At 42.6% G+C, this 9,916-nt stretch overlaps 1 protein-coding gene across 8 annotated transcripts in view; it reads right to left on the bottom strand.

The window, feature by feature from the left end:
* Positions 1 to 1,158: 1,158 nt before the first annotated feature.
* The window catches only part of LOC129830420 (serine/threonine-protein kinase WNK2-like), a 93,236-nt gene continuing 84,478 nt past the window's right edge, over positions 1,159 to 9,916 (bottom strand). For 5 of the 8 annotated variants that reach the window (XM_055892985.1, XM_055892986.1, XM_055892987.1 and 2 more), the window contains 5 exons: positions 9,463 to 9,696; positions 8,603 to 8,701; positions 7,090 to 7,134; positions 6,122 to 6,420; positions 1,159 to 5,956 (listed from right to left, as the gene is read on the bottom strand). In XM_055892985.1, coding sequence (XP_055748960.1) covers positions 5,696 to 5,956; positions 6,122 to 6,420; positions 7,090 to 7,134; positions 8,603 to 8,701; positions 9,463 to 9,696 — 938 coding nt within the window. In that variant the 3' untranslated portion in view covers positions 1,159 to 5,695. The remainder of the gene's footprint in view (positions 5,957 to 6,121; positions 6,421 to 7,089; positions 7,135 to 8,602; positions 8,702 to 9,462; positions 9,697 to 9,916) is intronic. The other 3 variants (XM_055892988.1, XM_055892989.1, XM_055892990.1) reach the window with 3 other exon arrangements.

Raw genomic sequence — 9,916 nt, 5'->3', positions numbered from 1 at the left:
CATGCAACAATTTCAAAGAATTTACTGACTTACAGTTCATTGAAGGAAATTAGTCAAATTAAATAAATGAATTAGGCCCTAATCTATGGATTTAACATGACTGGGCAGGGGCACAGCCATGGGTGGGCTGGGAGGGTATAGGCCCACCCACTTGGGAGCCAGGTCCACCCACTGGGAAGCCAGGCCCAGCAAATCAGAATTAGTTTTTCACAACAAAAGGGCGTTATCACACCCAGAAATACTCCTCAGCAACTTTTTGTTCAGTATACATTTTCATTGTTAAGTTAGATTACTAGTTGGATATTACTGCATTGTTGGAACTAGAACGACAAGCATTTCGCTACACTCACATTAACATCTGCTAACCATGTGTATGTGACATAAAATTTGATTTGGTCACTATAGGCTGTCATTTGGGAAATATGTTTATTATAGGCTCCCGAGTGGCACAGCAGTCCAAGTAGTCTAACACCTCTAGCACTGCATCTCAGTGCTAGAGGTGTCACTACAGACCCTGGTTCGAGTCCAGGCTGTATCATAACCAGCCGTGTTTGGGAGTCCCATAGGGCGGTGCACAATTGGCCCAGCGTTGTCTGGGTTTGGCTGGGGTAGGCTAAATAAGAATTTGTTCTTAACTGACTTGCCTAGTTAAATAAAAATAGGGCCAATCATATATACATTACTGTAGTTTGGCACTTATAAAATAGTAATGTTGTAATGTAGGCCAAATGTAATAACTGTAATTTTATCATGGTGCTAATACAAAAATAGTAAGTCAGACTGTCAAAAAGTGGAGGTGGGCTGAATTTTCACTGGAGGACCATTTAAAAACTATTTTCTGGAGGAAAGATATTTAGGCATTGAAATATTTAGCGTCATGAATTGAAGTCATTGGCCAAGGATTTGAAGTGGAACGGTTTCCACAATGCAGAGAGAAATGGTTGTGTCAGTTGGACAAACCTGGGGGAAAAAGCAGTGTGCATAATATAGTGTACTTTCCCCAATAAAGTGTTAATGGAGGTTAAGAAGGGAACCCAAAATTGGATCACATCTGTACAGAAAGATGGGTTAATTCTTTTATCTTTACAAAAAAAAAAAAAATAGCATGAGATATTAAATAGATCTAGATTCTTGAGCAACAAAGGAGAGACATCAACATCAAGCACAAAATAATGTTTATTTCTCTTTAAACATGTACAGTCTGTGATGAGTGCGCTGACTGGGTTGGTAAGGTAATCTAGTGATACACAGCAGGCAGAAGCAATCCGACACAGAGCTTTAGTGCAAGCCTTCCACAATTACAGGCATATTCAATGAGGCAATGTTACTCAGAACTGATAGAAATACAATGATCAGAACAGGCACTATTCTCTATGCCTCACAGAGAACCACATCTGTTCTATACGATCAGTTTCTATGGATCTGAATGTTGCCTCCCAGTGGATATTCGAACAGAGTCATTTCCAAATCTGCTCACTAAGTGTAACAGACAGGGAGGTGTAGCAGTAATGTCAGATACGAGTAACAGAGAACAGAAGTCTCTTACTACTGTAAGTATTTCGCCAAAGCAGACAACTCTGCATTATATCCTATAAAAAGTCCACTCCAAACCGAATTGATGGAATAATATACACCGACGTGAAATCCCAAAACAGTTGAACAAAATATATGAATATTAATGACAGGAAAACTGTACAATTCACAGCTTGGCAAGACTGGGGTGCTGCAACCTTTCACTGGTGTGGTGGTGGCTGTGACATTTCTAAATGGCGGTATAGTAATGTTAATCCCGGCTGTATGGAAAATAACAGACATGCTCTTCAGTGGTCAGGAGGATAAGGGGCGGGGGAGGTTAACCTCATTATGTATAGGTGTGTTGGAACCGATATTATGGGCTATAGTCAGAACACAGGTCATGCTGTGCAAATCAAGTATCCATCTGAAGTGTGCATGCTTCGTTCTGAACAGAGAAATCAAACACTCAAAACAATACAGAAAAGCAAGGCTATCATCAATAACCACCTAGGAAATGATACATCACTTATTCATTTCAACAAGGCAATATAATAACACTGCTGGACATGAATATAATCTCATTGAGAAAACTCACCCTCTGACAAAGGTTTTATTACTGGAGGGACTCCACTGTGTCATCGTGTCCAGATAAAAACACACATCAACTCCCCTTTCATACTTACAGTGGATCCACCTCAGACACACTAGCAGCATCAAAATCAAGCTTAGAAACATAAAACAATGGCAATACTTTAGACGAGTAAATAATAACTGGTGATTGCACTAAAGAAATCACATAATGTGCCTAATAAAAGGAGAACCATGTTCTTGCCCCAACAGAAAATATTTTGCAGTTGTAACTGCTGTTATTGTTTTCAATGTGATTTGTAACTTAGGTTCAACTAAACGGCGACAAAATAAACTAGCTCCTGTTGCAGGTTCCTGGGTAAGGCTTGTGGGAAGGCCGCTACGAAAGCTAGGTGGATAGGTGAAATTGCACTTTAAGGCTTGCTCAGCAAACCTGCCTCTCTGCTACATTCTGAGCTGGACACTACGGGTTCCCCTCATTCTATAAATATAGAATGAAAATTCAATTGGTCCACCCACTGGGGAACGCTTACTTGAATAGGACTGCTAATTCTAAGAATTCTAACTATGCCTAGGACACTACCCAATGTTAAAGTTTTGACTTTTAAAAATTGTACATCAACTGTACATCTCACCTCTATGGTGTTCTAAATATCACAGGGGTGGGGAGTAAACAAAGATTAAAAACATGATTTTATTACTTGAATAAAAGCATATACTGTGTTAATAGTGCAGTGCTACAAGGGCATTCAAATGTAAACCAAGAAAAAAAAAGAAAGCCATCGTGAAATAAAATCTCTTGGATAAAGGACAGAAAATGCGGACAGAAAAATCAATGTTCAAGGCACTACACTCCTCCAGAGAACTTCACCTTAAATACAGGTCTCCTGCCCCATCATCTTAAACCATTGAATTTTGATTTCTAATGTAGTGTTTTAAGGTTGACAAAACATTAGTAAACTATTATTTTTAAATCAATCTGAAAACATGAGTACTTATCGTTTATGACGGATTTGGTGAAAACATCACATTTGTGACCGCTGATATTATAAAGTATGGCTGTGAGAGTTTAGACAAGACCAAAGCTAAACGCAGTAGGTACTCGGACACACGCATACACAGAACATTTATACTGTACACACGTATACATACACACAGGAAAACTCCCGGTGCTGTATAAAGTATATTGACACGCACACTGGATATTTACAAGCTCACAGGCTATTTACACGTGTGTTGCTCTTTAATAAAGCGTCAAACCACAATCTGAGAAGAGTGGAGCAGGACTATCCTGCATATAGAAACACTGGAGGGGGTGAGTAGTACAGTCAAGTAGGGACCAGTACTCAGATGCTCCAACACATACGAGTCGTTCCATGTCATTTCAGCAAGCCATGACACCCACCATCCCAGATTGTTCTGAAATAGTTTCTGTAGTTAGAAACAGATCAAATTAGCATACCCGCAACACTATTTTGTTCAGAAAAACAATGATCTCTGAGAAATTAAGCTAATTGATTGCACCCAAATTAGCCCTTTTAATTGATAGGATTCACATAATATTCAATACATATAGTACCCAACGTCCGATTTGGACCAAACGTCTACCGATCATTGAGTAAGACATGAGGAATCCACTAACATGGTCTAAAGTCACCCACAGACCCCCCACACCAATCCCACCCCAACAACAAGTATACAGTATCAGTTCTCTATGTCTGACAAGTAGTATGGAGCTGCGGCTTGGATTATTGCTTCTTCATCCCATGTCATGTATTCCTTGTGAATCTGTTCAGAGAAATTAGCCATTGAAGTAGCTTGCATTACTTAACACAAATTAGTGTGAAAGTACCAGCATTTGCCCACTAGATGCCGCTGTTCCTGCTACTGCCATACTCTTATCAATTTTGTTGGTTTCTCGTGTTTATTAAATGGATCACAACATTTTATTTTGCAACTTTGGGTAGAACACCAACACCTTTGACTCATGATGAAAATAGATTGTGTGGTCATCCTTCAAGCCAGTCCTCCATGAAAGCAATTCAGTTTGTCATTCTCTTAGAAACCTAATGCTTCAACCTAACTCTTCTTGAATAGCCCAACAAATGGCAGCTCCCTGAGGGGGTTATCCTTATGGTGCAATATGAAGACTTTTCCTACAAGCCCAAAAACTTGAGAAATTGGCTGGTGATGCAAATGTGACAATCCTAATAAAATACCGTTTTAAACCATTGCAGTCGTATGTTAAAAAATAATATTAGAAAACATCTCTATGTGTAGTGTGATAAGTGACATTTACCATTACAACCCAACACCATTGCAAAACACTATGTTTAGGACTTTTACCATTAAAGACCATTCGAAACCCTAACATTGAAACCATTAGAACTGCTGTAGCCTAATGTTTTGCTTGTTCAACAGGAATGACCTAACTAATCTTAAACCTTTTTTAACAGAATAAACCACACACAGAGGGGCTGTTTTCTAGACACAGATTAAGCCTAAGAGAAGGACAAACAATTACTTTAGTGGAGGACTTTGCTTGAATTGTGAGGATTTCCATACACTTTATTTTCATCACGAGCAAAAGCTATTGGTTTTCTGCAAAAAGTGAAAGAAAATGTTGTGATCCATTTAATAAAACACAAGAGACCAGCAAAATTGATTAAAGGGTGTGGCAGTAGCAGAAACAGTGGCACCTAGTGGGCAAAACAGGGTACTTTCACACTAAATCGATGGTCAATGGGGCGGCAGGTGACCTAGTGGTTATAGCGTTGGGCCAGTAACCGAAAGGATCCCCGAGCTGACAAGGTAAAAATCTGTCTGTCTGTCTGCCCCTGAACAAGGCAGTTAACCCACTGTTCCCCAGTAGGCCGTCAATGTAAATAAGACTTTGTTCTTAACTGACTCGTTAAGTAAAGGTTAAATGTAAAAAAGGAATATAAAATTCTAATTATGCAACAGACTTCAAAAGGCAAATTTCTGTGAAAAGGGGAAAAAACTGTCACCAGATTCACATGGGTCCGTGGGTGGCTTTTGATCATATTATTGGATACCATGTCTTACTAATTGTCATGAAGAATTATGGTCCAAATCGGATGTTAGGTACTATATTTATTGAAGATTATATGAATCATATAAATAAAAATGGCACATTTTGTGCAATTAGCTTAATTTCTCAGAGTTCAATTTATATCTCAACAAACATTTTCATCGGTTTCTAACTACAGAAAATATTTCAACACAATCAGATGGTGGGTGTCAATCATCTTTCTTGTGCTTTGAGGTGGAATGATCCATAAGCCATTTGTTGGAGCATTTAATTGTGTGGGCCCTACTTTCCTCTATTTTTCAGCCCATCACTCTATTAAAAGTTTTTAAGAGTTTGATTTCGTTACAATTGTAATCCTGGAGTTAGAACCAGGGGGGACAGAGTGAAGTTAGGTTAGCAACACAGGATTAGTTAAAACCTGTTAGTCAGGCAGTCCTGATGTGAGTGTGCTGGGATAAAGGGGAACATCTGGGGGCCGTCTGTGTTGAGCATCAGGGGCGATGGGGAAAGATGGGGGTTTAGTGGGTGCTAGTTGTCACGTTAGGTAGTCCTGGTGTTGGGGACGTTCTCAGGGCTGTGCAGGGTCAGGGGGTAGGCCTGGCTGGGCATACCAGACCACTGCTGGGGGTATAGGGGGCCGGGCACCACCCCTCCGTAGGGGCCTGCTGGTACCATGTACCCGGGCTGGAGCATGGCAGAGGGGTTGGAGCTCAGGGCAGTGGGCATGGCTGGGCCTAAAGCAGCTGTCAGCGGGCACGACAAAGGCAGCTGGAACTTGTTTGGAGGGATGGGACATCTCACCTGGAAGAACCAGAGGGGATGTTTAACATTGTGTACATGGACTTCTGTCAACTGTTTTTCACATGATCAGGTAAAAGAGAGCGAGAAGGGATGCAACTCCCAAAAGTGTTTCACACTGGTGATAGTCTTCTTTAGACTTTTGATGTGTTTCTCTGTGCCAGTTACCTCCTGCGTGGCTCCTCCCAGGGGCGTGGCTTGACCCTCCAGGTCCTGCATGCGTCTCTGCTGTTTGATCTGGTTCAGAGAGGGCCGCGGCTGTGTGGCCGCCAGCGTCTCCTTCGTCCAATCATCTACCAGCTTGTGCAGGTCGTCCGTGAAAGTGCCTGGCTTCTTGTTGTTGCTGTTGTTTGTCTGGGCCTGAGCTAGCACCGTCATTGGTTGAGGAGATGGCAAAGGATTGGGGACAGCTGGTGGCTGTTGCTGATTGGGTGCCATCTGAGTTGCACTGGCGTCGTGAGAAGACCCTAGAACACAGAAAGATTTGTAAACTCTGCCCAGTTAGACCCTTCCGATGGAATCGATTGGCTGCGGTTAGGCCTTTTAACAGTTATCCATGTCACTTTAACCACCATCAGCCTTTATAGAGCCTGCATATTTATTAAAATATCAAATAGGTCAACTAAAAGTGGACCGTAAAATGTCACTTTGAGTGGTAATTGTTTTGTGGAGAAAGATCAGCTGAAAATAATGTGGATTTGACATGTGATCTCATTCAACTGGTCAGCACATGTGTAGGTTCTCAAACCTAGCAGCCAAAGGATTACAGCATGGTTGAATCCCAACGACCCACCCAACCAACCCCCTTCCACCACAGTAAGACAAAACAGAAACCATTAATGCTGATACAAACAACCACACACACGTCACATTATTCAGCACTCAGACATTTAGGACAAACACCGCCATGCACTACCAAAAAAAAAAAAAAAAAAAAAAAAAGAAATTCATGAAGGTGACACTCCTCGTGCAACAGTGCCCACGACAACATCTTTCCGACAACACCTGGCATGTTTTTTTTCAGACTGCCAAACTCAACACGTGAATATAAACCAAGGCTGCTCATGCCAACAGAGATAAAAAAAAAAGAGAGAGCGAAGTGGACAGAGAAAGAAGAAAGTAAATGAGATAGTTACTACTACTGCGCTCTTTGCCTAGACATAGTCGTTTCAGTGTGGACCCTATAAAAAGGTAAAACAGCACAGAGACAGAAACAGTTAGGCCGGTACACCGCTGGTCTGTGGACAAGCTGCTGAAAAGCCACACACAGCTATCAATATCAGTTAGGGAGAGAGACAAGAGGGAAAAAAGGAGGAGGAAGGAGAAGGGGGTTTAAAATCAGTGAGAAGTAAATGGGAGTGGGGGAAAGACTCTTAAATTGTGCCGTCACCTCCAAAAGAAAAGAAAATGCATGAGGCCTGGAAAATAAAAAGAAGCCTAGGCCGTGGGTATGCTGGTCCACAGTACAGTACAGGGGGTTTGGCGAAGACCCCAGTAAGGCGGGGCATGTCAACATGGTCATAGGTCACTCAGAGCTTCCTATTATATGGTCCTAGTAACCCCGTCATGTCCTATTTTCATGTCTAGAACGTTCCTTGAAAAACTTACTTGGAATAAGTCATTGTTTCAGTAATACCGTCAATATGTCAGGCTCCTTTTACTTCGGTTTGTACACGGTATGCTAAACGTCACAATGGATAACCCAACTGCACAATGGCAGTTGAGAGTAAAACTATACGGTTTGCATATAATCATTTTAAATGAGCGGAGACACAAATTAGTGAACGGTCAATGCTGTAAGTAGTAGAGTAAACGAGATCCCTGAAGCTCATTCCTAAACATAGAACAGTGCAACTACCAGTATGTACAAGAACGCCTGTGAAACATAACAAAGGAACCCCCAAAAAAATCGGAACCAAAGAGCACAGAGATACTACAGCCTGAGCACATCAGAGTCAGCGTTTATCAAGACATGCAGGAGAAGGAGGAAACAGAAGTAGATAGTATTGATGATACAGCCTTTTTGCAGGAGCCAGTCTCCGACAGTGCCCTGCCTCCCACCTGTCTGCACCATTGCACGTCCTCCCAGTCCAAACATGAGACCGAGAAAGAGGCACCTCCTCTACCACAGCAAGCCTCTATGGAACATGGCTGGGCTATCAGGGGAGAGCTGGCTTTAGTCTTGGTATACAGATGGGTTGTAGACTTGAGCTGATGCGCCTCACAATTAAGGAAGTGAGTCAATTAAAACACACATAGGATACAAAAGCTTTGGCGGACACACACACACACACACACACGCTCAGGTTTCGGGGTCTAGCATAGCCAATCTTTGGAGAAGACGAGCTTTATGACATACACTATGCTTTTTGGAGTCTGTTTAAAGCCAGAGGCAGTGCACAAAGCATTTGCATGGAGTGATGTCTAAACACATAACAACTTAGGGCTGAGGGGGAGAAAGCTATGAGGAACATACACAATAGCTGACATATGCTTGTGTTGGGGGACACGGAGGGGGAGGAAGGGGAGGATCCACTATCTAAAAAACACAAAAACAACAGTCTGGTCGATAGAAGAGATAGAAGTGAAATAAAGAGAAGAGAGAGGGATGAGATGAGTGAGGAAAAGTAGAAAATAACAAATACAAACAGATGGACAGAGACACGGGTCCACTGAGGAATCTAGCGCGTGGTTTGCTACTAGATTTATAGGTCACTCTCTCTGACGTTTGGTGGTATACCGTCCAGCCTGTAAAAATGAATATAAGAGGGAAGAAGAGAAGAAACAGAGAGAGAAACACTTCTGTAAAAGTGCACAGAGCTTTGGGATGAGAAACCCCCACCACTAACAGCCGCAGCACCAGTACAGGGTACAGTCACATGGGTTAAACCAGCAACAGGAGACAGCCCTCACATTCACTAAAAATGGACAAGTTATCACTATGCACTGGTCTAAGATCAGGTTACTTTCCCAAATGCATCCTTCACCTTCACCATGAGGACTGTTAAACTGATCTGTGACCAGTGCTTGAAGACAGCTTCCATTGACACCTCAGAAGTCATGCAGTATCGTGGCGGTATTATGGAAGAGAAATGTGTGATGAGGGGCACCCCCTCGTATACGTTTGCCTAAAAACATTTGCTTTCGATAGACTGACAATCATGACTTTTTCTCAATGTGGCAGTTTCCACGTCCCCTTATGAGACTAATGAGACCGGTTTAGACACAACTTAGAATATTAGAGAGTTTAGAATTCTACAGCAGATTAAGCTGAGCTGTTGGTTGTTCCTCAGTACAAATGGGTGTTTGAGTTCGTGTCCACATCTCAGGGAGTGACACGTGTTTGGGTGTATTTGCATTTGGTATATTGCGTGAATCCTATGTGTGTGTTTGAATCTTACTAAGCACCAAATGTGTGTGGTACTCCTCACTGTGGAAGTGTACTGTGTGTGGTATGCCACAGTGTGTGTATAACTTGTCCTGTATGCCATGCATGTGTGTGCAGGTACCTTGGCCTGGGCCTACGTGTGTGGCCATGCCTCCACCGTAGATGTTGTCAGAAGAGAACGAGCCCTTGAGAGAGCAGGGCTGCTGGGTCTGGACAGGCTCTGGGGCCTTGCTGGGCCGACTGCCGCTGGTACTGCTGCTGCTGCCACTGGAGCGGGCCGAGCCGTCAGACACAATGGAGCTCTTAGCTGGAGAGCCAGACGAGCTCGGTGCACTCTCACCTTGAGAGAGAAATACTGGATAAGCCACAGAAACAGTTTTAGGGTGAATTGGTGATTCATTTCTTGTTATTACCACATTTCCAAATCCTCCCAATCTTCCTCACTCAATTCCCCTTTCTCGGGACTGCTCACAAACACCTTTCTCGCTTCCATTCCCTGCCCCTCTCTCACAGAGACATGTCACTCTTTTCCTCCTCATCCCACCTTTCACTCTATCCACCACACACCCCTCTAC

This window comes from Salvelinus fontinalis, chromosome 31 (assembly GCF_029448725.1).
Source record: "Salvelinus fontinalis isolate EN_2023a chromosome 31, ASM2944872v1, whole genome shotgun sequence".
Classification (NCBI taxonomy): Eukaryota; Metazoa; Chordata; class Actinopteri; order Salmoniformes; family Salmonidae; genus Salvelinus; species Salvelinus fontinalis.
Note: the sequence above shows the minus strand (reverse complement) of the source record. Positions and strands in the feature narration are given on the sequence as shown.